At 38.5% G+C, this 27713-nt stretch overlaps 1 protein-coding gene across 7 annotated transcripts in view; it reads right to left on the bottom strand.

Moving 5' to 3' along the window:
* Window positions 1-26875, bottom strand: part of LOC143040711 (uncharacterized protein KIAA2013 homolog) — a 53148-nt gene extending 26273 nt beyond the window's left edge. For 4 of the 7 annotated variants that reach the window (XR_012967742.1, XM_076212055.1, XM_076212059.1 and 1 more), the window contains exons 1-13: window positions 26601-26875; window positions 25951-26121; window positions 18571-18641; window positions 17607-17716; window positions 17265-17501; window positions 15747-15990; window positions 12030-12150; window positions 9872-9988; window positions 9091-9255; window positions 8401-8504; window positions 6673-6760; window positions 6094-6233; window positions 855-1007 (exon numbers count right to left, since the gene is read on the bottom strand). Coding sequence is in view for 6 of the 7 variants with exons in the window: in XM_076212055.1 (XP_076068170.1) it covers window positions 855-1007; window positions 6094-6233; window positions 6673-6760; window positions 8401-8504; window positions 9091-9255; window positions 9872-9988; window positions 12030-12150; window positions 15747-15990; window positions 17265-17501; window positions 17607-17716; window positions 18571-18641; window positions 25951-26016 (1616 nt within the window). In the remaining variant the exon portion in view is untranslated. The remainder of the gene's footprint in view (window positions 1-854; window positions 1008-6093; window positions 6234-6672; window positions 6761-8400; window positions 8505-9090; window positions 9256-9871; window positions 9989-12029; window positions 12151-15746; window positions 15991-17264; window positions 17502-17606; window positions 17717-18570; window positions 18642-25950; window positions 26122-26600) is intronic. The other 3 variants (XM_076212056.1, XM_076212058.1, XM_076212060.1) reach the window with 3 other exon arrangements.
* Window positions 26876-27713: the final 838 nt, after the last annotated feature.

The following is a 27713-nucleotide window of genomic DNA, read 5'->3' as shown; positions in this document are numbered from 1 at the left end:
CTCTTCTCACTACCAGGCCCATATGCATTTACAAAAACCCACATCTCCCTTCCCAGCTTCACCTTCATCCACATTAACCTTGAAGAAACCTCCTTCCACTCCACCACACATTTACCTATCTCTTAACTTATTAGTATAGCCATCCCTTCTCTCTTCACACCTGACATCCTCTCAACTACACTCCCAAACTCAAACTCCCCCCTCCCTTTCAACTTAGTTTCACTCAATGCCAACACTATCTTTCTTCTTACAAACATACTGCATATCTCTTTCCTTTTACTCTCATCTGTACCACACATGCACATTAAGAGACCCAAACCTTAGGTTCTTGTTGGAAAACTCCTCCCAGACCCTCTTATGTTTTTTTTTTTTTTTTTTTTGTTTTTTTAATGGGGGATGTCCCCTTTGGGACTGTAGAGAGAAGGATGCATTGTCCTATCCCTGTCCCCATCCCATTCAAATAGGAACACTTGGTCACTTGGTGGCAGTATTCTTTCTCCCCTACCACAGGGCTTGGCAAAACAGGAAATATATATTCAGAGAAGTGGCGCAGGACAGTATAAAAGTGGGAGGACAGTATAATGGAAGGGCAGTCACAGTATAATAAAGTAGCATCATTTATCTATGAATAGAGATTTCCTCTATCACAGACAAAAAGATGTGTGGCTCTGGTCTATAAGGATGCCCCATATAGACCGTGAAGTATCAGCTGCATATTACTGAGGAGTTTTTAACCCCACAATAACATACAGCCAATACCCCCAGACAGGTATGACAATAATGAATATATACATGGCAATAATAGCTTCTCAAAATTTTTTACAATATGTATATTAAAAATTATGCAACTTTACCCAAGTTGGACAGGTGGGTCGAGACAACCAGCATCACAGGCATAATAATTCTTGTCCGATCGATCAAGAGCAACATAGAGAACAGCTTTGTAATCTTCCTCCTGGACAACCACAGATATGTTCAAATGAGTTCCATTACCATAACTCAATCGCCTGAGGAGAAAACAAAGAATAAGGTTTGGAGACATGAAGATATATAATGTTACTTCACAATGAATTATATATGCAGAAGGGATGTGCATGAGGTGCCCATGTAAAAAAGGACATCAGAGAATCATCTCCCTGGTGCCTATCTTTAAACACTATCAACTTCTTCAGTCCAGGGTGCATTTGAAACTTTGCCGGTTATGTATGATATGATATGGTACGTCACAAACTTCCCATTATCAGAAGGCTAGGATGGTGCCCCTCAAAGAGGACTTTGTAGCATGGAATTTAATGAACCATGCTTTTGGTTCAACTTCGCTGGTGGCAGGATCCGAACCACCATCCCCTCGACCTTCACCACTAGTAATGACACCCTAACCCACTCAGCCAGCAAGCTTCCAGTTATATATAATTTCGTTAAATTCTTAAATTATAGAATATCAGTATATGATTGATGAAAGTCAAAATGAATATCAGTATATGATTGATGAAAGTCAAAATTCGTTAAATTCTTAAGTATATGATTGATGAAAGTCAAAATGTAGGTAATGTAAATATATGCCTATGCAGCCAATTTGAAGTATTTTGATATAACTTTATATCATTAACCATATATGTATAATATCTTTAATTATGCCATTTACAGAATCATGAAATGCATGGAAGTCCTTGACAGAGAAGACTTATTAAAATGGGATAAAAGAAAAACAAGGGGACATGAAAAGAAACTCAAAAAGGATAGTTATAGAAGAGATCTGAAAAAGAAAAAAAAAAGTTTTCCAGTTTTCCACACAGAGTGGTGGATGTCTGGAACAAATTGGATAAAACAATAGTGTGTGCAAACACCATATAAGAATTTAAACAGGGTCATTATAGCAGCAATCTTGTCATATTTGATTTCACATCCACTACCCATAGCCAGCAACACGACACCAAACCACTGAGCATTTACGTAAAATCAAAGGGAAAGCACGGAGCTCCAGAAATGTAGTCCTCCCCCTGTCAAATCTCAAACAGCACCGAGCCTGGAAACACTGCATGGTCTGGTGGCAGCCAACCTTGGTCTCGCTGCCAGGCATACAAAAAAATATCTGGCTCGCTTGGGATATTGAGGGTGAGGGACTTCCAATTTGTGGCATAAGTAATGACATCAGCATTATTGCGTCCAAACTTATGGCGACTATTGTAGACCCTAAAGTATCAGCTGCATTCTACTGAGCAATTGTTATCTTCTCAATAACATGTAGTCAAATACCCCAGATGAGGGCATACATACATACATACATACATATACCAAGGCTTTTTCCCCCTTACAAGGGAGGTAGCCAAAAAGGGAAAGGCATAAAAACACTCCCACCCATTTCATCCCTACATACACTCCACACCCCTCCCACCCTCCCTCTCATCTGAGCACCTCCTGGATGACGGGTCATCCCTGCACCCTGCCCACCGCCCTGGGTCAGAAGCAGTGTCGCAAGACACAGCACATCCACAGCAAGGCCGCTTCATTTAATCGGCGACCCCCCTTGCATATAAGGAGAGGACGGGGAGAAAATCCCTTCGGGCTGCGTCAAAATTTACTCACACATACTACCCCACCCCCCACCCCCCTGCCCATTCCTCCTCATGCAATCACAACATCATCCATATACAACCATTCTCCACTCACCTCTGTCTTCCGTCCTCTCCCTTCCTTCCTCAACAGACATTCCCCTCTTCCCCAAAGCCCCCTTCACCCCATCCATCCACCTCATCCTAGGACGTCCCCTCATCTTCACTCCCTCCACATCTGCCTTCCATACCTCTTTTACTAGTCTTTCTTCACTCATTCTTTCCATGTGTCCAAACCATCCTAATATTCTTTCATCAACCCTATCTCCCAAATCCTTTTTCACCCCTGTTCTCCTCCTCACCTCCTCATTTCTCACTTTATCCAGCCTAGTAACCCCCACCATACTTCTCAGGACACCTCATCTCAAACACATTCAAACTCCTTCTCTCTTCTTCTCTTATGTTCCACGTTTCTGCCCCATACAGTGCTGTTGGCACAATCACTCCTTCATACAGTCTCCTCTTCGCATCCATTCCCAAATGTCTATTCCTCATTACACTCTTTAATCCACCAAGGCATTTACTCGCTTCTCTCAATCTACATTCTACCTCCACCTTCACTCCACCTTTTCCTGCTACACTTGCACCCAAGTATCTAAAACTATCCACTTCCTCCAGTCGCTCTCTCTTAATGTTCACTTCCAGTCTACTGCCACTTTCACCCCTTGTACATCTCATCACCTTACTTTTACCTACATTTATCTTTAGCTTTCTTCTATCACATACTCTCCCAAACTCTGCCACCAGCTTCCTCAATCCCTCCTCTGACCCTGCCACAAGCGCAGTGTCGTCCGCAAACAACAGCTGGCTCACCTCCCACTTTCTCCATTTTCTTTAACCATCTCCAATCCCTGACCCACTACCCTAGCATTCACCTCTCGCACCACCCCATCCATGTATAAGTTGAACAGCCAGGGCGACATAACGCATCCTTGACGAAGTCCCACCTTTACCTCAAACCACTCACTCTCTCCATTTCTAATCCTGACACAAGCTCTACTACTCTCATAAAAACTCTTGACAGCTCCCAGAAGCTTTCCTCCTAATCCCATAAATCTGCATAACCTCCCACAGTGCCTTTCTGTCTACCCTATCATAAGCCTTTTCCAGATCCATAAAAGCCCAAAAAACATCCTTCCCCTTTCCTATAGCTTTCTCACATATCTGTCTTACCACAAAGATCTGATCTACACAACCTCTACCTGTCCTAAATCCACACTGTTCCTCACCAATTACTCCTTCTGTTCCTCTCCTAATCCTCTCAATTAAGATCCTCCCATAAGCCTTCCCTACTACACTTAACAGGCTAATCCCTCTGAAACTACTACATTCACACTTGTCCCCTTTTCCCTTGTAAAGAGGAACTATACAGGCACTTCTCCAGTCCTCCGGTACTCTACCCTCTCTCCAGCAAACATTAAATAACCTCACCAACCAGTCCACCATCACTGAACCTCCCTTTTTCAGACATTCTGCATGGCATCCATCCAGACCAGGTGCCTTACCTGCTTTCATCATCTTTACACCTGCCTTCACCTCATCCTTCCTTATTTCTCCTCCATTCTCCTCACTCATCACTCTCATTTTCTTCGCATTTCCCACTGCAGCTATCTTTCCTTCCCTATCCTCCTTCACATTTAGCAACTCCCTAAAATATTCTGCCCATCTTCCCCTTACTTCTGTCTCTCCCATTATCATCCCTCCATCTGTACCTTTTACCTTTTCTTATCTACTTGATTCGCCTTCCCTTCCTCTCTTAATTTCTTTCCAAATCATCTTTTATTACTTTTAAAAATTTCTATCATACTTTTAACCCATTTCACATCTGCTCTCTTTTTTGCCTCCTTTATCTTATGGTTTACTTCTCTTTTCTTTTCTTTGTACGTTTCATATGACTCCCCCGTCCTCTTTTGTAACCAATCTGTGAATGCTCGCTTCTTCTCTTCTACAACCTTCTTTGTTTCCTCATCCCACCATTCACTACCCTTTCTTCTATTTCCCCCTGTCCTTCTTGTTCCACACACCATCCTTGCACACTTTAAGACTCCCTCCTTGAACCATCCCCATTCCTCCTCCACACCCATCTCTGCTCCATCCTTTACTCCCTCCCACTCCTCCTTCAGCTTCTTTTCGTACTCCTTCTCCTTTTCCTTTTCATTCAAGGAGTTCACTCTAACAACCTCCCTACCTTTTGTCCCTTTCCTCTTTCTCCATCTATCCTCCACTCTCAGCTTACCTTCCACCAAAAAATGATCTGATATTCCCCCACCCTCTCCCCTTAGCACATGTACATCCTTAACTCTTCCTATCATAATCCTATTTACCACTACATAATCCATTAGCGCTCTATCTACCACCCTTCCCTCCACCACCCTCTCCCATGTGTACTTATGCTTAACTTTCTTCCGAAACACTGTATTTGCTATCATCAACTCTCTTTCTAGATACATTTCCACCATCAACTCTCCACTACGATTCTTTCCTGGAACTCCACACTTCCCAACCACTCCATCGATTGGACCATTTCCTACCCTAGCATTAAGGTCTCCCAGTACTATTACATTGACATTTCTTCCTAAACCCTCTATGCACTCATTTAAATCTATCCAAAAGGCCTCCCTTTCTTCCACGCTCTTCTCACTGCCAGGCCCATATGCACTTACAAAGACCCACATCTCCTTTCCCAGTTTCACCTTCATCCACATTATCCTTGAGGAAACCTCCTTCCACTCCACTACACGTTTACCTATCTCCTCACTTACTAGAATAGCCACCCCTTCCCTCCCTCGCCCTCTCTTCACTCCTGATAACCTCCCACTTACACTCCCAAACTTACACTCACCCTTCCCTTTCAATTTAGTTTCACTCAAAGCCAACACATCCATCTTTCTTCTCACAAACATACTACCTATCTCTTCCCTTTTACTCTCATCTGTACCACATCCACGCACATTAAAAGACCCAAACCTTAGGGTGCTGGCCCGAGGCCCTCCAGCACCCCTTATGCCTTCACTTTTCTCTTTAGGATGTGTGCCCCGTGGGGCTACAGGGAGAAGGATGCCTAGTCCCTCTCCCCGTCCCTTTTTTCTCGCCTCTTACGATCCAAGTGGGAAACTTGGTGGCAGTATTCTTTTCCCCCACCACAGGGAATTCCCCCATCACAGAAAGAGAATACTCAGAGAAATGGTACAGGACAGCAACAAGGGGTTGGGGGACAGCATAATGGAGGGACAGTCGTAGTATAAAAGTGTCATCATTTCTCTATGAACAGAATTTCTTCTATCATAGACAAAATGATGTGTGGCTCTGGTCCGTAGGGGCGCCCCATATAGACCCTAAAGTATCGACTGCATGCTACTTTGCCACAATAACAAGCAGCCAATACCCCAGACGGGCATAATACATGATAATAGGGACAAAATTATACATTCTTCAAACCATTTCATGGAGCATTATATATGGCATAATACTTCACATTTACCTAAAGTGATAATCACGATGGAGATATTTGGGTAACACATTAAACTCAAGGTGTTGATTTTTGAAACGGAGTCCTCCAAAGCTTAAGAGCATTGCTTGCATAACTCCGTCAGCTCCTGCACGAGTTAGTAACGGGCACCCCTGTAAATTCAACAAACTAAAATAAACACAGGTATATTTGGAATCTGTCTCTATCATACTAAATATATGAATATATTCACAAAAGAGATTTCCGAGTAACATGAATACTATGTAAAAACTCTCCTTTAGACTTGAAACTAAATGGGTGTTCCTAGCTAATGATACTGATAAAAACTACATTTTATCTAATCTATGAAAACCAACTATAACAAACTACACCATTTCATGATACTCAGAACAGAACATTAAAAACGAATGAATTGTCCTCATATCCAATGTGTACACAATGGGATATGAACCACAGTGAATACAGTCATGCCTCCCTAAAACCATTTTTATAAGAAAGCCCATTTAACCCCTTTCCAGTAGACTTTATATAATTTCCTACAGGACCTAGAAGAAAATGAAACACCTGTAATGTTTAAAGATTTCAACACACCTGTTTCTCCAGGGTCATCATCCAAAGACTAACCACATTGTTGATGTCCACAATGCTGTCCAACTTAGACCATAAAGTAGGCGCCTCTCTGTGTCAAATACGAATAGTGGAAACACTATTTAGCAAAAATCGTCCATTCAAAAAGAACCAGTTCATTATAGACCTATCTTCTTGTATATTTCAGACTACATAGATCAGAAGATCCATCAACTTTTTCATTCCAAAAGATCTGCTAAGCTGAATAAAATGACAGATGCAAAACAGAGTAAAACTTGAAGAGCAGGTTATACTACCCAACACCATTCATTATTCTAATAAATATACATATACCAAAAGGTCGTTACCCCTATATAAGGGGGGTTACCAGCCAAAATATGCACCCATCCTTTACCCAATGTACTCCAAATTCAACACCCATTTGTTTTCTCTGTTGTTGTTGTTGTTGTTAATGTTGTTGTTGTTGTTATTGTTGTTGTTCCCTAGACTGTCTGAGCAGTCCCGTCTCCCCAAAAAATGCCACGGATGAAATGGGGTTTTCCCACAAATCCTTTATGGAGTGTATGTTGTGTTGTTTGCAAGCTTGATTGTATATAATGCAGTCTTCCATGTGTTGAATAGTATGGGGTGAAGTGTTACATCCTGGGCATTTGTCCACAATGCAGTCCTCCAGTCTCTTCTGGTAGCTTAGAAGGGCTGGGTGGTGGCCACATCGCAGTCTGGCCAGGTAGATTCTGTCCTTTTATGGGAGAGAGGATTCAGTGGGATGGATATCAGGGGGTTTGGCATGCAGCAATGTGTTGTCTTTTAGTGTGTTAATGGAGCAGTGAGTGATATGATGACTATATTTCCGAAGGCTGAATGAAGGGCCGTTCTTGCCCCTCACCCACAGTCCAGGTCAGAAGCAATACAGAAAGACACAGCTTCTTCACAGTAGAGCCCAACAGATGAAAATAGTTCACCCCCACTGCTTCACTACATGTCAACCTTCCCCCTAATCCAGTTGAAAATTTACAAAGCAAATCAATTAACTGTTGTCTAGAGTTTCACTAAGTGCCTGACAGAGGCTGGCAAAGTTCCTTAGGCATTCCCACAGATCTCTCCTAAATTTACTTTCAGATTCCTCCTCTCACATATTCTCCCAAACATTGCCATTAACCCCTTGAGTACCGGATGTGTGTTTTGTAACACCTGCGTGACACGGCTGAGTATACCTGCCAGGAACCGAGCGTGCTCCCCGTGACACACACGTGTCACAGTTATAAGCTGTGTGTATTGAGGGCTCTCAAGGCCTCGGTTCCTGGGTTATTTCTACCCACGTGGTGGCAAGTGTCTGTGTTTACAAACATAAGGCTCCAGCCATTCGTGGGACGGTTTGAAAAATTTGTTTACGTAAGGTTGACGGGTCGGTAACGAAGGGGTTAACTGCTTCAGTCGGGACTGCTCGGACAGACAGTCTAGGGAACGACAACAACAACAACAACTGCTTCAGTTTATCATTTGACTAACTACAAGTGCAGTGTCACCTGTAAATGCAACCGGCTCACTTCCCACTTCCTCTCATTTTCACTAATTAACTCCAAACTCCAAATGTGTATATACGTAATGTGTTTGTTTGTTTGTTTGTTTGTTTGTTTTTTCAGCTTAGGGTCCTTGGATTGAAGTGATTAAAAACTAATTCCATTTCAGTTTTTTTCTTTACAACTCCTTGCTCTAAAGAAATAAGCTTACAATGTGTGATGTCCTCCATAACAGCCTTCTGAATAGGCAAGATCATGCTGGATTGCTTCCCGTCTTTCTTTACTTGTCTTGTGCTCGTAGAGAAAGGCACGAGACTGAAAGAAAAAACATAACCATGTCAGAAAAAGATGCATGATAGCGTAAATATATATATTATCCCCTCTCCACACCCACACACACATGCAATGAGTGCCCTGAGCATCTATGAGTTCAAAGGCAATTACTATATTGAACTACTACAATCTACACAGGAAACAAGGTTGACTAACTCCTAAATCAAGAGTAAGCAACAAGAATAAGGTGCCTGTAATAACAACTAAGTATTGTGTCTTGTCTCATTCCAGCTCTCTTACTTAATATCAGCTTATCTGACTTATTGATACATACATACATACATAAATATACCAAAGGCTTTTTCCCCCTTACACAGGAGGTAGCCAAAAATCAAAGGCATAGAAACCACTCCCACCCATTCCATCCCCTACATACTACACTGGCCTCTACCTTCTTCCCTCCCTAGTCTTATCTTGGCACCTCCTGGATGATGGGTCATCCCTGCATCTTGTCCACTTATAGACACCAGAAGAAAAGAAATTCCATGCATACATGTCTGATATTCATCCATACTAAGAAAATCCTATTATATCTACAATCAACAAACAAAAAACACTAAAGTCAAACCTGAGACAGAACACTGTAGATTGTTGCATTAATCAAGTCTCCATTGAGAGCATTTTCTGCCTTGGACGGACTGATGTAGAATCCAGGAGACCAAAGAGCCTTCCAAACATTCATATGTGAACTTCGTAACTTTTTAATATTTCCAGTAACTGCTTCTTTAAGAATCTAGAAATTATACCAATGATTAATCATACTTTTTTCAACTGAAGTGTCACTACCCAATTACACATTTTATAAATTTTCTAACTACTAAGGCAAATAAATATGCAAGGATATCTGACAAATCTCCTTTGCATATTAAAAAAAAATCTGTGATATAAAAAAAAAAATCTGTAATATAAAATTCCCTGCTTCATAATTCCTCTATATCTTAGTTCTCTCTGAGAGGAGGAATTCCCACCACACTTTTAAAAACAAAATACTCATGACTAATGACCTACTACCAGACTACTTCCACCAACACCACAATTCTCTCAAGCAAGTGGAAGTGTATTTTCAGGGCCACAGATATCACATATTTTCTGTTTTACGAGTTATAAAAATTTGCACTCCCAAATAATCACGTTCCTACAACCTGATAAGAGAGTAGCATAAATTGTTCATATTTCATACTATGCTGCTGTTGATTTTGTTTTCTTTAATGATGCACACCCTAGCACAGAAAGACTGCAATTTTAATACTCAGGAAAAATAATAATAATAAAATACATTAAAAATATAAAAATTTAGAAATAAACATAAGTCTATTGACCTTACAACATAAAAATGACTTTGCTGTTACCTCAATGGCATGTTGCTCTGATTCCTTCTTTACTTCATCAAAAGATTCCCTGGGAATGGGATCAGTATAGTTGACAGAGGTCACAACATGCAAAGTGGTAGACATTCTTGCTTTAACCTGAAAAAATAAATTATGTCAATCTACCACTGCCACATATCTATCTATCTATCTATAGAATAGATAGATCATTGCCTTAACTAAGAATGGGTGCCTGTAGGTTGTGGTTCTGCAAGATATTTGCCAAACATCTTCAAAACCAATCAAAATCATCATCTCCATCTGGAGGTGAAGTCTCGAGGAACTCACAATCAATCTCCAGACTAGGCCCAAGATCTCACTTCAGAACAGAAGAACATAAGAATGAAGGAGACTGCAAGATACCATAAGGCCTGCACTAAGCAGTTCCATGTCCATTACCACCTATCATCTCCATTCATAAAATCATTTAAAATTGTCTCAAAATAGCCAATAGTTTCAGTGTTCACTCAACTTTGTTTTCTCAATCTTTTCATGTAAGAACTGACAACATGTAACTGCTTCCCTCCTATTGTTACATGCTGGTGACACAGAAACTATCTACCTATATATACAAAGAACTCTTTCCCCCTTATAAGGGAGGTAGCGAAGTTAAAGATATGTCATAGACACAGCCCCACACAAATAAAACGCAAACAATAATCCAATACTTCTTTGTAGAGACATTTATATGAGCACCCAAGGACTGTTGCTAGTTTCCAGTCTGTCAAATTCAAGCTAACATTTATCATTAATTACCATCATTTAATCTATAACAAATTTTTATAATAAATCTTGTCATAATTCTCTATTTTATAACTTTATTTTGTCTAAGCCACTCTTCTACTTTTTCTAAGAATGTCTAGGTGTTCTTTGCAGCTGTTTTGTCATTGTAGTGCTAGGTTATTATTAGGTCATTTCCATAGCGTCTTGCGACACTGCTTCTGACCCAGGGCGGTGGACAGGATGCAGGGATGACCCGTCATCCAGGAGGTGCCAAGATAGGAGGGTGGAGGGAAGTGGAATATATAGGAAATGGAATGGGTGGGAGTGGTTTCTAAGCCTTTTTCTTTTTGGCTACCCCCCATGTAGGGAGAAAAAGCCTTTGGTATATGTATGTATGTATGTATGTATGTATTTCCATAGGTGAGTACTTTGGTGATATGCTCTGGATTTAGTGTGGAGATCACATGTAAAGCTGTTAAATAATGCAAGTGAGACTACTGCTCCTTGTGTAATCTTTTCCAGAGCCCTTACATGCCTAAGTGCTACTCTACAGCAAAGTTCTCAGTGATACCCCCCACCTTCCCACATCACCACCATTCCTTACTGCATATTATAGCTACTGGATTGCAAAATAATTAAATAATTTTAAAAATGTTATTTAATGTCCCTATTGCAGAAGGGATAAGGAAAAAATATTTCATATTCTGTTGACTGTAATGCAAAATTTGTGTATTATGGTAATATATTCAGGGCTTCTTTGATCTCGTTTTTATTATAATTATTTTGTCAGCCTTGTGGGCGGCATGTCCAGACTAGAATTGCCATCCCCCTAAATGTGCCGCCCCAGGGCATATGCACCCCCCCCCACCACCACATGTGAGGGCCCCGATCTTTTGATCCAAGATAATTGATTCTTTTGGGATACTCTACTCTCTCCTTGAGCCAATAAGTTTGTTATCCATTCTTTGTCATTCCTGTCTGTCTGTCACAATGAAATATTTTGATATGTGTCTGAAGCCATATCATTTACATCCACTTTCCACTCACCCTAAATCTTTTGCATTCTCTTTTCTTTGCTTGACAGACATTATCTTGCCTCCTGACTCATTCCGAGTCTTACTTTCAAGTTCACTATATCTCCTTCTGCTTTCAACACTATTTTTGCTAGTCTTTCCTCACTCTTTCAATATCCCTACACCACTTCACCACTCTTTAATCTACTCTATCCTTCACCTCTTCCCACCCACCTCTCTGCCTTACCACCACCTTTCTGAATATAGTTAGACAAATACAATTATTATTATGAAGCACTTATTTTCCATTATAGATATTTTCACACACAAAATTGCAACACAGCAAATGGAAGGTTCAGTTCGGGAAGATTGATACAAATAAATATGCTGAGCATTTCTCTTACCTGCAGACTAGAGGGTACCTTGAGTGTGACTATAGAAACTGGAATCACTTCATCCTGGTTTGCCGCATCAATATTCCCTGTGACTACTGTATATTCGTGTTCTCCGTCACCGTGCTGCAATCTAAAAAGAAATGTATCTATGGTTACTATAAAGTACATACATACATATACCAAAGGCTTTTTCCCCCTACACAGGAAGTAGCCAAAAAGTAAAAGGCATAGAAACCACTACCACCCATTCCGTCCCCTACATACTCCACTCCCCTCTACCCTCTTCCCTCCCTCCTATCTTGGCACCTCCTGGATGACAGGTCATCCCTGCATCTTGTCCACTGCCCTGAGTCAGAAGCAGCATCGCAAGACACAGCACATCCACTATAAAGTACTGTATAAATATAAATAGGCCAAAGAATCAAAGTGCCCTAGATGCAACCACCACACAAAGAGTACTGAGCATCTCATCCTACACTGCCCTACACTAATAATCCACAGACAACGAAGTATTTCTTCCTTTAGAGATCCATGTGCACACCTTGTAGCCATAAGTCAGTTATGCGGGAGCCATGGGTATCCTACGAGAGAAACCTTGGACAACAGATCGATTCATTCATTTAATTGGAGGAATAAATTAGAAAAAAAAATCCAAGCACACAAACTAAATGAACAGTTTGATAAATGGGAGGACAGAGACATGACCCTATGAGCACAGGTCCATACATATACCAAAGGATTTTTCCCCTTACAAGGGAAGTAGCCAAATAACAAAGGCATAAAAACTACTCCCACTCATTCCATCCCCACATACCCCACTCTCATCCACCCCCTCCCTCCCTCTTTTCTTGGCACCTCCGGGATGAAAGGTCATCCCTGCATCTTGCACACTGTCCTGGGTCTGGAGCAGTGTCGCAAGACACAGTACATCCACAGCAAGGCCACTTCATTAAATTGGTGATGACCCCCCACCCCCCCCACCCCACCCTCCATCCATCCCCTCATGGAGAAATGGAGAAGGGGAGGAATCCCTTTGAGCTGTATCAATTTACTTTTCATGCATACTCCCTCACCCCCCTCACCCACCCACTCCCCTTCATGTATCCCAGCATCATCCATACATAACCATTCTCCATTCACCTCTATCTTCTGTCCCCTCCCATCCTTCCTAAACAGACATTCTCCTTTTTCCCAACACCCCTTTTACCCCATCCATCTCATCCTTGGTCAGCCCCTTATGTTCACTCCTTCCACACCTTTTACTAATCTTTCTTCACTCATTCCAAATTATCCTAATACTCTTTTATCAACCCTATCTCACAACTCCCTTTCCACCCCTGTTCTCCTCCTCACCTCCTCATTTCTCACTCTATCCAGACTAGTAACCCCTACCATACTTCTCAGGCACCTCATCTCAAACACATTCAAACTCCTCTCTCATGTTCCATGTTTCTGCCCCATACACTGCTGTCGCCACAATCACTCATTCATACAATCTTATCTTAGCATCCATTCTCAAATATATATTTCTCATTACACTTTTTAATCCTCCAAATGCATTTACTCACTTCTCTCAATCTACATTCTACTTCCACCTCCACTCCTCCCTTTCCCGCCACATTCGCACCCAAGTATCTAAAACTTTCCACTTCCTCCAATCTCTCTCCTTTAATACTCACTTCCAGTCTGCTGCCATTTTCTCCTGTTGTACATAAAGAAATAAGAAAAGATGAGGTGAAAGTAGTTATTAAAATAATGAGAGCAGGTAAGGCAACTAGGTTAGATGGGTGTCATGAGGAGTATCTAAAAAAGGGAGGTATATTGATGGTGGAGAGGCTGGTGAGGTTGTTTAATGGTTATCTAAGAAAGGGTAGAGTGCCGGCGGACTGGAGGGGTGCCTGTATAGTTTTGCTTTACAAGGGAAAAGGGGATATGTGTGAGAGTAGTAGTTTCAGAAGGATCAGTCTGATAAGTGTAGCTGGGAAGAATTATGGGAGGGTTTTGATTGAGAGGATTAGGAGAGGAACAGGGGGAGTAATTGGTGAGGAACAGTGTGGGTTTAGGACAAGTGGGGATTGTGGGGATCAGATTTTTGTGGTTAGGTAGATATGTGAGAAAGTTTAATAATAGGTAAGGATGTTCTTTGGGCCTTTATGGATTTGGAAAAGTATTATGGCTAGGTAGACAGGAAGGCACTGTGGAATAAGTTGCAGATATATGGGATAGGAGGAAAGCTGTTATGAGCAGTCAAGATCAAGAGTTTTTATGAGAGTAGTAAAGCCTGTGTTAGAATTAGAAACGGAAAGAGAGGACTGAGGTAAAGGTGTGATTTCACCAGGGATGTGTCATGTTTCCATGGCTATTCAATTTATACACGGAGTGGTGTGAGAGATAAATGAAAGGGTAATGGGCTGGAGATGGGACATGGTTAAAGAAAATGGAGAGAAATGGAAGATAAGCTGACAACACTGCACTTTTAGCAGGATCAGAGGAGGGATTAAGAAAGTTAGTGAGAGAGTTTGGGAAGGTGTGCAAAAGAAGGAAGTTGAAGATAGATGTGAGTAAAAGTAAGGTGATGAGATGTACAAGAGGAGAGGATGGCAGCAAACTGGAAGTGAATATTAAGGGAGAGAGACTGGAAGAAGTGGATAGCTTTAGATACTTGGGGGCGAATGTGGTGGGAAAGGGAATGGGGGCTGGAGGTAGAATGTAGATTGAGAGAAGCAAGTAAATGCCTTGCAGGATTAAAAAGTGTAATGAGAAATAAACATTTGGGAATGGATGCTAAGAAGAGATTGTATGAAGGTGTGATTGTGCTGACAGCACTGTATGGGGCAGAAATATGGAACATAAGAGAGGAAGAGTTTAAATGTGTTTGAGATGAAATGCCCAAGAAGTATAGTAGGAGTTACTAGGCTGGATAGGGTAAGAAATGAGGAAATGAGGAGGAGAACACGGGTAGAAAGGGAGTTGGGAGATAGGGCTGATGAAAGAGTATTGGGATGTTTTGGACACATGGAAAGAATGAGTGAGGAAAGAGGTGTGGAAGGCAGAGGTGGAGAGAGTGAACATGAGGGGGCAACCAAGGATGAGATAGATGGATGGATGAGGTAAAAGGGGCATTGGGAAAGAGGGGAATGTCTGTTGAGGAAGGAAGGGAGAAGACAGAAGGTTGTGTATGGATAATGATGTGATGCATGGAAGGGAGTGGGTGGGGGATGGAGGGTGAGGAAGTATGATTGAATGATATTTTGACACAGCCCAAAGGGATTTTTCCCCTTCTCTTTTTTTGCATGAGGGGATGGAGAGAGGGGTCACCAATTGAATGAAGTGGCCTTGCTGTGAATGTGCTGCATCTTGCTGCATTACTTCTGACCCAGGGCAATGGACAAGATGCAGGGATGACCCATCATCCAGGAGGAGCCAAGTAAAGAGGGAGGGATGGATGGTGAATGGGAGTGGGATATGAGGGGATGAAATGGGTGGGAGTGGGTTTATGCCTCTAACTTTGGCTACCTTCGTTGTATGGGGGAAAAAGCTGTTGGTATATGTTTGTATAACTGAAGACATTTCCTGTCATTAAATCACACACTCACACATCTCATTACTCCTTTCCTTCCTCACCCTCTTCCCACTTCCAACACAATACCCATTACACTCAACAACAGCAGTAATTACATACACTGATGCAGTATATAACAAACCACTGGAGAATTTTCAACTTACTTTATAACATCAGCATTTGCTGAGGGCCAGTCTCCTAACCCCATGTGGTCCACGTCAACAATTATGTTATCTTCTGTAGGATTAATGACTTTAATGTCTTGGAGAAGGAGGTTCGGCAAGGTACGATGAGCATAGTACTGATATGTGATATCTATAGGTCTTACACCAGGCCTATCCCATGACTGTATACGGTAGATAATGCCAGATGTGTATTCTGTGACAATGGCTTCTTTGACATTCATACCTGCAAACAAGGACCTAGTCTATAAAATCATGAACATGAACAATTCATTAATAAATCATATGCAAAGTAACAGTTGTATTCAGAAATGAAGGGCACAAGGCTGATGTACAACTGAATGACATGATGACGTAACAGGTGGGAAGTTAGGTTACAGATATCTAAGAACTTTTATGCATGAAAGTGTAAGAATGGCCATCAATCAATCAATCAATCAATCAATCCATGGCCCCTGAGCAATCTCTATTGCAGAAGTCCTGAGGCTTCCATACAACTGGCCAAAGGGATGGAAATAGAGAAGGTAGGAGGTCCCCCCAAGTGGGGTATAGAGAAATGAAAGGATTACAAAGGATTACAAAGGCGCAGCAAGCCGACAGGAGACCTTTTGGTCCATATCTAGGTCGGATGCGAAAAAAAAATCATAATAATAAACTAATAAATAAAAACTATAGCTTCGAACTGAACTACAATAAAAGGAATGAATGACAACAATTGTGCCAACTGTCATGCATTGGAGCAAGCCCAGGTAATAAATGCAAGAGAAAAAATGATGTGAAAGTATCAAAGATGAGATGCTCCTGGGCTTATGTACAGTTAAAATTCTTGACGACAAACCAAAGAATTACAGAATTTATGAATGAACTGAGGTACAGATCGAACTGAGAGAAAAAGCAGAACAGGCCAACCTAGGATGGCCTCTTCATGTTATGAGATTAGGATGAGAATAAATAACCAAGAAGGATTCATGACTTTTTTTTTCTTTCATGACTGGATGACCCATCATCCAGGAGGTGCCAAGATAAGAGGGAGGGAAGAGGGTAGAGGGGAGTGGAATATGTAGGGGATGGAATGGGTGGGAGTGGTTTCTATGCCTTTGTTTTTTGGCTACCTCCCATGTAAGGGGGGAAAAGCCTTTGGTATATGTATGTATGTATCTATAAGTCGGATAAGCTGATATTGAGTAAGAGAGCTTGAATGAGATGAGGCATGATACTTAGTTGTTATTATAGGCACCTTGTGCTGGTTGCTTACTCTTGATTTAGAGGAGTTAGTCAACCTTGTTTCCTGTGTAGATTGTAGTAGTTCAATATAAAAATTGCCTTTGAACTCCTAGATGCTCAGGGCACTCATTGCATGTGTGTATGTATGACTGAATGAAGCTGCAAGAACTTGTGGTCAGTTGTCAAACAAGTAGAAATGTGCAGGAGTGATAAAATAAGTTGGGTAAAGGCAATAACCTGTTTCACATCAAGGGTGCACTATATCTCTATACTTACCATCAATAGAGATGAGGGTGACAGGCCTGTAGTTAATGGGAACAGAAAGAGTCCGTCCACCTTTAATATAAATAGGAGAGTCCTGGTCTAACGTAATACCAAGAAGACCATTGCCAATATAAGGAAGGAAGGGTCTTTCATCCGGTTCAGGAGGAGAATGAATAACGTGGGCATTTCCTTCACTTATCTGCTGCCAAAAACGGTCAACCCGCATTGTTACGCTACGACTGGCTGCATCTGAAATGGAGCGTTTATAGCATGAAAAAATTCATTATTCATTCAATATTTCACGGACACAAAAACACATACACAAATACTCGAGAAATTTAGGGCCATACTCACCCTGTGACAACTGAGCAGGCCTCCTAAATATCACCACCCGGAAGATTGATGGCCCAAGGTATAAAAGCAACACTAATAAAACCAAAATTAGTAACACTGCCTTACGATACCTGTAAGAAACACAAACAATAATTATTGGTGTAGCGACATTCTTGTATGATTATGCACACATACAAAACATATGGGTAAGGACTTGAAATGAAAGGAAAAATTATTGTAAACTACATCTAGGTATGACCACATTACTCAAACTTCAATTTTCTATGGTATGTTTGTTACTTAAATAATTTCTTGTAAGTTTGCACACTATTATAATGATGATGATTCAGTTTAACATCATAAACTTTCCCCTATCATGAGGCTAGGTCAGTACCCCTTACAGAGGACTTTGTAGTATAGAATTTAATGAACCATGCCCTTGGTCCAACTCGCCTGTGGCAGAGTTCAAACTGACATCACCCCGACATCAGTCACAAGTAACGACACTCTAGCCCATACCATACCCCATACCATACAACACATAATGGAAGACTGCATTATACACAATCATGCACGCAAACAACACAACATACACTCTATAAAGGATTTGTGGGAAAACCCAGTTTCGGCTGTAGCATTCCTTGGGGAGACGGGACTGCTCGGACAGACAGTCTAGGGAATGACAACAACAACAACACTCTAGCCTGCTCGGCCAACAAGCATTCCATTACAATATAACAACTACAGTAAAACAGTGAAGTTTGAGTAGACATGTCATCATAAACTCTATGCGCATGATTAATCATAATTCAATCTTCGGTAAAAGTTATTTATTCTCTGTAAATATTGGCTTAATTTGTTTCAAAAACCTGTAAACTCTTAAAATTACGTACCGAATTGTGGTGAAATAAAAAAAAATAAAATAAAAAAAAATAAAATAATAATAATAATAATAATAAAATAAAAAATAAATGTGGCTACTTACGAAATATAGCCATCTAAGGCCCTTTTCGCCCTCTTAATGACATCGTTGATGTCCATGGCTCCTTCAATAATCTGAAATAACCCAAATATTTCAGCAAATTAACTGAATTAACAAGGTAAAGTATGTATCCATTACCAAAGAGTCTATTAGTAGTAGCCACTAGAGTTATGAGGCATCATTAAACAAAGCATTAGCTACTAACTGCATAAACTACATAAACAATGTGTGAGTGCAATACAAAACCAACATGCACATCTTCTTTCATGTCCCACTTGACTTGTGTGTACACATTTTTATCACAGTATTAGTATTAGTAGTAGTAGTAGTAGTAGTAGTAGTAGTAGTAGTAGTAGTAGTATAGTAGTAGTAGTAAAACTATTTTTATTTATATTTTTATTATGATTATTTTTATTAATTATTTTTATTATTCTTATCATTATTTTATTATCATTATACAAATAATAATAATAATAATGATAGCAATAATAAAAATAAGTTATAATAATAATAATAATAATTTATAATAATAATAGTAAGTTATAATAATAATGATAATATAATAATAATAATAGTAAGTTATTAATAATAATAATGATAATTTGTTATAATAATAATAATAATAATTTATAATAATAATAGTAAGTTATAATAATAATGATAATATAATAATAATAATAACAATAATAATAATAACAAAACTAACAATAATAATAATAATAAAATAACAATAACAATAATAATAATAATAATAATAATTGCTTAGTTTCATTCACTGGAAGCCTGGTGGCACAGAGTGACTGGCAGTCTTCAGGTCCTGCCATAGATCTCTGACAAGAAACTTTGGAATGTTGTTTGGGTTGTATTAGTGTGGGACAGTTTCTATGTCACTGGCTTACAGTAAGAGGAGGGGAGCAGCTGCGTCAGTTCTCCTTATGTAAAAAAGTGAAGGAAATACTTCTGAAGTTGACAGAGATCTTGGGCCCAGTCCACAGAATGAGCGTCAGTCCCTCACAGTTGTTCCTCCAAATGGAAGTTAAGGTGTTGACGACTTTTGAAGATGGGTTTTAGGGAGACGACTTTCTGACATTCATCTTGCAGACCATCAATTGCAGGTACCCATAACTGGTCACACATAATAAAATCCCTAACAATATAAATTCACCATATAAATCTTTAACACATATATTCTAACTCCTTTAAACATACCAAACACCAGTAAAAATACCAATGAAGATTTTGAAATTAGTGATGAGAACTGCTTCCTCTACAATTAACCCGAATCTAGTCAGAACCCTTTCCAAGTAAGAGCATTATCAGCATTTCCAACACCATTATCCAACATGCTACCTATCCTGAAAGTGTTATTTTCAATGAATATTTGGTTTATGCCCACTACCCTGTTAACTTTATCAGGAACAGCTTCCAAAATACCAGATAAACAGTCAAAGGCTCTTCATGCAAGTGAAGCCTAGCAGTTAAAACACTAGTCAAGTTCATCTTTATTAGGTGTTAATCAAAGATATAAACATGTTCAAGTTAAAATATATATATATATTTATAACATTGTAAATGGCCTGAAATGCATCCAGGTCTACACTTGGGATATAGTTTGTGAAATTGCCGAATTGCTGGAGTTGGTATTTTTATTCTCAAGGTGTAGAAAGCAGTCAACCAGTCCTTTGGCCCTGGTCTCTCTTGCAGAAGATCCACAACTCTCATGCAACTGGCAACAACCTCTGGGTGGGTCTAGAAGTCACTCACAGAAGAAATACAGTGTTGCTGTCTAGGGACTGCTACTGTGGGGCATTGTAAAATGAAGTGTTCTGTATCTTTTCTGTGTGTTGAATGGCTACTTCTAGAATCATGTCTGTTAATAACTTTTTTTTTTTTGTTGAAGAATGATAACTTTTCACGTACAAGTATTGTGAATGCCAGTGTGCAATTCTGTTTTCTCGGATCATTGTGTAGCTTGTGAAGTTTCCTGTACCAGTATGGAAAGTTAGTGTGCTTATGATTCCATTTATGCTTTGACAGGGCCTCCAATTTTCCATTTCAAAAAATAGCAAATTCCATTTCAGGGAATGGCTAATTCCATTTCAGATAATCTGTTACAGTATCACTCTCAAAACCTTAAAAAAAATTAAACTGGCTATTTCAGCCTCCTTATAACAAATAACAATGAAATTATAATCAATTAGAATTTGCATATCATTGTTTTGATTAAACAATAACAACCCACAGGGCCTAAAATATGTGGTTATCAGCTTATGTGTGTATACGTGTTTTAGCTGGCATGAAAACTAAAATCAGATTCAATCACAAATAATGAGCCCGTTTTTGCATGCATTTTTTCTGCATTTTACAAATTATCTAATTGGATGTTAGTGAGTAGAATCTTATTTCTTTAGGTATCTGGTTGTGGGAAGCTTTAGATGCCTGTTGTGACTATGAGCCTCCCTACCAGAACCCAACCTGTCCTTTTGCCTGTAGTACAGCTTTTATAGAAGCCTGTAAACATTCTATGCCCTTATCTAATATCTAACTGCACCCCTAAAACTAAAAACATTTCATATCAATTACTTCACTAATCATGATTCTTTGCTTGTGGTATTGGCTATTGGTAGTTGGAAATTACTGCTGCTGAAGTTTTACAGGCTAGAAATTAAATAATTACCTTCACATAAAAAAAACAGTTTTTTTATGAATAAACTTTTTGTGCTGCCACCTAAAGTTTAGCAAAGTAAACATTCTTGGTAACACATTCAAAACAAACCCTGTTAATGTGATAAAAGGGAGCATTTCAATCTGCAAAAATCATGAAAAATGAACAGATTTGGACAGAAAAAGGGGAGAAAGCTGAGAATGTGTAGAATCAGTTTCTGGGACTCAATTCCATGAATTCTGTCTGTTTTAAGCAATTGTGGATTTTCGGACCCATTACTCAAATTATGTTTATCTTCTGTTGGGCTGTTTTTTTTAGATAATGTGTAGGTGCATGCAAGGTCCAGGTAGTTATGTACTGTGCTGTATTACTAAGTGTGGACAAGTCTAAGTGGACATGTGAGTGGTTGTTATTGCAAAGTATATATACATGTGCATATGTAATGGGTCTGGAATATTATGGGCATACATATAGGCCTAGGTTTGTATAAATGTCACTGCCCTACAGATGAGGTTGATCAAGTACCTGTATGCTGCCCTCCTTGTCGGAAAATATAGAAAATAGGAAACAAAGTTGGTATTTATAACAACGTAAGTAAACCTAGGGCTGCTCAATCAACCTGGTATTGGTCCCTTGGGGTCACACATCTGTACAGAGGTAAACTATTCTTGTAGTATTTTGGTCACTGGTCAGTGGGTGAACTTCAAGTGTATCACACAACAAAATAACCACACAAAAACACATGTACAGTACACAAAACAGATGCTTTTAACTAAACCCAGAAGGAAAATCACTCCAATACACAAAAGTAACACTACCATGCCAGTAATCAGGTCACCCAACACTAAAACAGAACCAAGATCATATTTGGCTGGCACCAGACATTAAGTGTCCCAGACAGAACTACAGCATAGAGACCATGTAACACATTATCTTAAAGTGTACAGCGTTCCTACTCTCTAGACAACTCTCTTCACCAAGTGACCTTCAGGGTAATCCAGTGGCTATTACCAGATTCCATGGGATTCTGGGTCTCTGGCAAGAGTGAGCCTGGACCACAAATTGAGCAAATGATTGCATGTTCCTGCTGTTAAGTGTATTTAATTGTGTTCACATAACTAAATCAGTTAAAATATTGGTATGGTTCACAGCTTTCACATTAGAAACATTTTTTAATTCATTGTACACCATTCTCCAAATTTCAAAAAATTCAATTTTTGGGAAACTTAAAATATGAGAAAACAATTCTGGTATCCAGACCTTTCTAGATTTTAGAGCCTTATTTACCTAATTATATTTACCCAATTGTAGTTTACAGGAAAAGGAGCAACGCTTTTTGGGTCCTGTTTCCTGTTCTCTTTTTTATCACACCTAGCTTCACATTCATATACAGTTCCAACTTAATCTATATCCTTGATTACAAAGGATTACAAAGGCGGAGCATGCCGACAGGAGACCTTATTGATCCATATCTAGGTCGGATGCAAAAAAAAAAAAAAAAAAAAAAAAAAAAAATCATATTAATAATAAATTAAAACTATAATAATGTAAAAATAACAAATAGCTATAATAATGTAAAAATAACAATTATCATGTTTAGATTTGAACTCATGTATTGTCTGGGCTTGGGATATATCATTTCCTAAGCTATTCCAAGTATTTATGCATATACAGTACTACCTCTGATTAACGGACGTTAATTAAGTGTGTTTGTGGTGTTTTCGATGTGTTTTTGGTGCTGTAGTATGCTGTGCAATCACTATGCCACCCAAAAACCACTCCAAATCAACGGATTATTCACATCAACAGACACCGTTACCCCCCTTTTAGTCCATTAATGAGAGGTAGTACAGTATATGGAAAACTGTATTTCTTCACATTCTTTAGCCATGTGGTCTTCCTTAATCTACTCCCATGACTTCTTAAAGCACTCCCATCTTTAATCAGATCTCTTCTGTCAACGCAATCCCCTTTAGTTGGCAGAACCAGTATTATTAGTATTTCCTCATGTGGTGTATCTGCCAGGTTGGGGACCACTTTGATTGCTGCACTTTGTATTCATTCCTTGTGGGAGCCTCACTACTGATGCACATTCCAGTCTTGGGCGGATCCGGGTTTTGACGAGATTTTTAATCATCTTATCCATTATGTAAGGCTTATTCTAATTAACTGACGACTTTATATCTAACGTGTCGAGCTTATGAAGTTTATCCATAGGATAACTGACCATGAGATTTAATTTCTTCCATTTAAATTTAATTCCAATGTTTTTCTTTAATATAAAATCCAGGAAGGACTTTATCAAAAATCATTATTCTACTGTATTAACAAATCTGACATCAGATATTTATGTGAAGAAAAAGAATTTCGGACTACATTAAGGTTGGAGGGCTGATGTGTTCACCTTATCTACTTCCTCTCAACTCTGCTATCATTTGATGGACCCATAAACATCTTTAAACTTTTGAATGCAATGACACCTATGTATATGTCATGAGCTGTGAGTCGGGTATACGAGGATCTCGGCATCGGCTTCCTAATTATATGTATTTTGTTGTAGCTGTGTGACCCCTGTATTCTGTGAACAGGCTTGATCACGTTTTCCGTAACATATTCATGGTGAAAGAGAATGAGTATATCAGCAATAATTTTATATCTTGTAATGCGCGAATTATGATGCATCATCGTACATCAGACAGCCTGATAAGAGCACAAATATTTGACTCGTATTTAAGGAGTTAAAGGATTTTTGCTACTTATATTAGTTTAATGATTCTCTTCAAATGAAATTATAGTAATCTCTATAAAAAAAATTATATCTGTTTTTATTAGTTATGATATGCCTTGTTCCATGGATATTCAGTGTCAGGAAGGTAGCAACAGTGGGTTAAATTATACAGCTATTTATCAAAGTTAGATTCCATGTTTCTTGAAATTTGTGGCATAAGCAAGGGAGAGCAATGGGGGAGGACTGTCCTTGGCGGGCAACATGAAGCAGTACCTCTGATTCCTTCATGAAGAAGCAGCAAATTAACTTCATGGAACCCACAATAGGAGTGGGACTGCATGGACATCTATCCTTTATAGGCTACAGCAACTGATGTATGAATTCTTAAGTAATATATTCAATTATGCAATGTATGATGAGGTATGAGAGTTCATGATACAGTATGGGTAAGTGATAAACAATTAACTCGGGGAAATGAAATTTAGATTTGAATAATTGCAGCTACAAGGAATTATTCTAACTCCCACCTTGGATGACATTTAGTCATGCTATGTTACCAATTTTAATTATGTACAAAAAATAAAAAATAAAAAAAAATAATAATTATAATAGGAAGAAGGAATCTATAATACAATGAACTTTTATAATAATATCCACTACATTAGAGGAAAGAAGAAAAATCAGCTGAGCCGAGTGTACATTAGTTAGTGTACATTAGTTACTGCCACTCAACATGCTTATGAAAACATTGTCTTCTTGTGCTTCCTCCGTGTATGCTATTGCATGTACAAATGCTCATTCATGTACATCTTTTTTAATGGTATTTTATCATAAAAATATGGTATTAGCATACAACTGTCATAACTGGAAAGCACCATTCTAGTAGTAGTGCTGGTTATAGCATTATGAAGCATGCTCCACTCTGTAATGTTACACAGTTGCATGATGTAAACTTCTATATTTACATTAACTCTCATGGAGAAAGAAAGTTCATATTACACCTTTTTACGTGTCAGCTCTCATGGAATCATAAATGTAGCTCTAATTTTGGACAGTAATCAGTCTCACCCTTTCTCTATTTCACTCATAAGTTATTAATTTTTCTAAGGAAACGGTTTTCAATATCAAATTATTGGATACAAATTATGATAGCATAACCTCATTTTTTTTTCGTAACTTTCCAGTCATTACCTATGCTGTATGGTGGCTAGGCATTGGATGCCTTTGTATGCTTGGTTCTCATAGTCTATTTAACTATCATGTTTCCTTTATCTAATTTTGTAATTAATAAGATTTACATCACAACCAAGAGAGCACAATTCCTAATGTCTTTTGTGGAGCTAACAACAATAACCTAACCTAAATATATTTTAGATAGGACAGAGGTCATTAATATACTCTCTCTCCACTCTCCCCATCTTCATACAGGATCAGAGTAGATAGTTACATAGTAACAGTGATGGCAAAAATGGCATACTTCCATAACCAACATATAATATTCTTATTCTAAAAACTGCATAATGCAGTATAATTACTTCCAGTTATTCTTCATTTTAAATAAATCCTTTAAAAAAGACCTTAAATTACATAAAAAAGCTAGTGAAATAATAAAAAACGCATACCAATTTGATAATTTTTCAGTTTTAACAAGGGCACTTTATTAGTTTCTAATGAGCATTATTGAAAATCATTTTCTTTGAGAAAAATAACCTCTTTTAAGATAAAACTGACCACCATCCAAAACGATATACAAAGCAATTGGGGTGTATATATAAAAATCTAAATACTTTTAACTTTAAGGGAGCAATTTTTTTCTGATACCTCAGACTCCTACGGTATAAAATGCCAAATGACTTACATAATTCACTTTAGGTCCTTTTCACTCACATTAAGCATACCATTTGCCAACTTGGAATGTTATTGACTCACAGGATCCTAGTGAAGCTTGACTATCAATTAAAAAGCCATAACCATGCAAAATCAAAATCACCTGATCAGATCTTCTCGGACTACATACTCTCTCTACAAAGACGCTGAGCATCTTATCAATTGCCATTTCCTGGTTGAAAGAGATGTGGAGTTTCCCTGTTGGTTTCCAGGATTACTTTCTATGTGGTGCCTGATACTGAACAAGATGCCTTGCTGTGTTTTCCCCTTAGTTCTGTAAACAATTCCTAATTTGATTCTTTCTTTATTTCATGCCATTTTATTGAGCCAATTCTGAACTTGAGTCTTGGAAATTTCAAGTGATAACAATGAAAAGACTTTGTAGATACACTACAAAATATGCTACATACATACACAAGGAAATTAATATAATTCTTTGATACATTAATCATTATGATCTATATATAACTTGAAAGCATATGCATTCCACAATTTAATTGAGCAAATAAAAACAAACCATGAGGAATACGCATGAAATAACTTAAATTTTTAGGGTTGTCATACATCTGTTATAAAACCAAACATTATGATTGTATACAGTAAGACTGACAGGTCATTGCCTTGGTCATCTGATGAATACATACATTCTATTAGTTTTCTTCCATTTCATTATGCATACATAATATTTTCCAGGAAGAGCAACCACATCTCTTAACAGCTACAATATTATAAGTAAAATTTAGATATCCATACCTTCCTTCAAACGCTACTTTCGGCACATAACCATAATATACTTCTAATCCCAACAAGAACCACTTGGCACATCGTCATATGAAAGTTCCGATATGAGTGGCATTGGTTTCAGCTTCGATATAGCTTCAATTTAGCCTGCAGTTACTAGTTGAAGTAAGTAAGAAATATAAGAATATTATATGTTGTTTCAAATATTTCTAAAGTATGTATAATTTGTGTTATACATTATAATATGACAACTTATTTCATATTATAAACGATGGATTGTGTGGGATGCACTGGTATGTAAACAGAAACGTCGAAATAATCATAACCCCTTTAATACTATATTAAAATAGATACGACAATACATGCAATTATTTTTCAAAATATATTTAATTTTACGTAAGATAACACATTTTTTGTAAACGAATATAATCAAGTTGAAATTTCTAGAATATAGAATATATTAAATTCTCTATGTATTTACGATCTAGTTCTACCCTCTCATACCCTTTCTATGTAATTCCAGTATTCTTTACATCTGTACAATAAATGCCCACACTTTAACATTTCTTCTGTACTCTTATACATGTATTTCCATCATGTAGTTTACATGTCTGAGAAATACGTATTGGTCAATTTTGCAAATTCCAGTATGAAGTGCTAAATGTATTATGCAGTCGATATTCATTTGGATGAAGTCGCTCGGTATTCTTTTATGACAGGAGTAAAAGAAAATACTGATTATTCTAAATGTATACTGTCGCTCTATTCTGCTACTGTTCTTAAATCTCTCCTTTACCACCCCCAAAGAATAGAAAGATATATAACAAAAATATCGTGTAGATGTCCTCATTACTAATGTGATGTCGCCCTCTTCTCCCCCTCCCCCGGCCAACTTATGATGGTGAATAGGGGACATTGACACACGTCTGTAATTTCTTCCAGATTTTGCTACATGGTGACCGTATGGATGCGTAAGTTTCTCTATTGCGTTCAAAAGCTGAATACAAAGTGAATAAGACTGTTATATTGCAGAATACACTTGCAACAATTGATGCACATTGATTATACGTAGAACTACAAATGTTGTTCCGTAAGATACCGATTTAATGTCGTCGCTTCAACCGC

Source organism: Oratosquilla oratoria, chromosome 29 (assembly GCF_046742065.1).
Source record: "Oratosquilla oratoria isolate Oo_2021 chromosome 29, ASM4674206v1, whole genome shotgun sequence".
Classification (NCBI taxonomy): Eukaryota; Metazoa; Arthropoda; class Malacostraca; order Stomatopoda; family Squillidae; genus Oratosquilla; species Oratosquilla oratoria.
The sequence above is the reverse complement of the archived record's forward strand: the minus strand, read 5'-3'. Positions and strand labels throughout refer to the sequence as shown.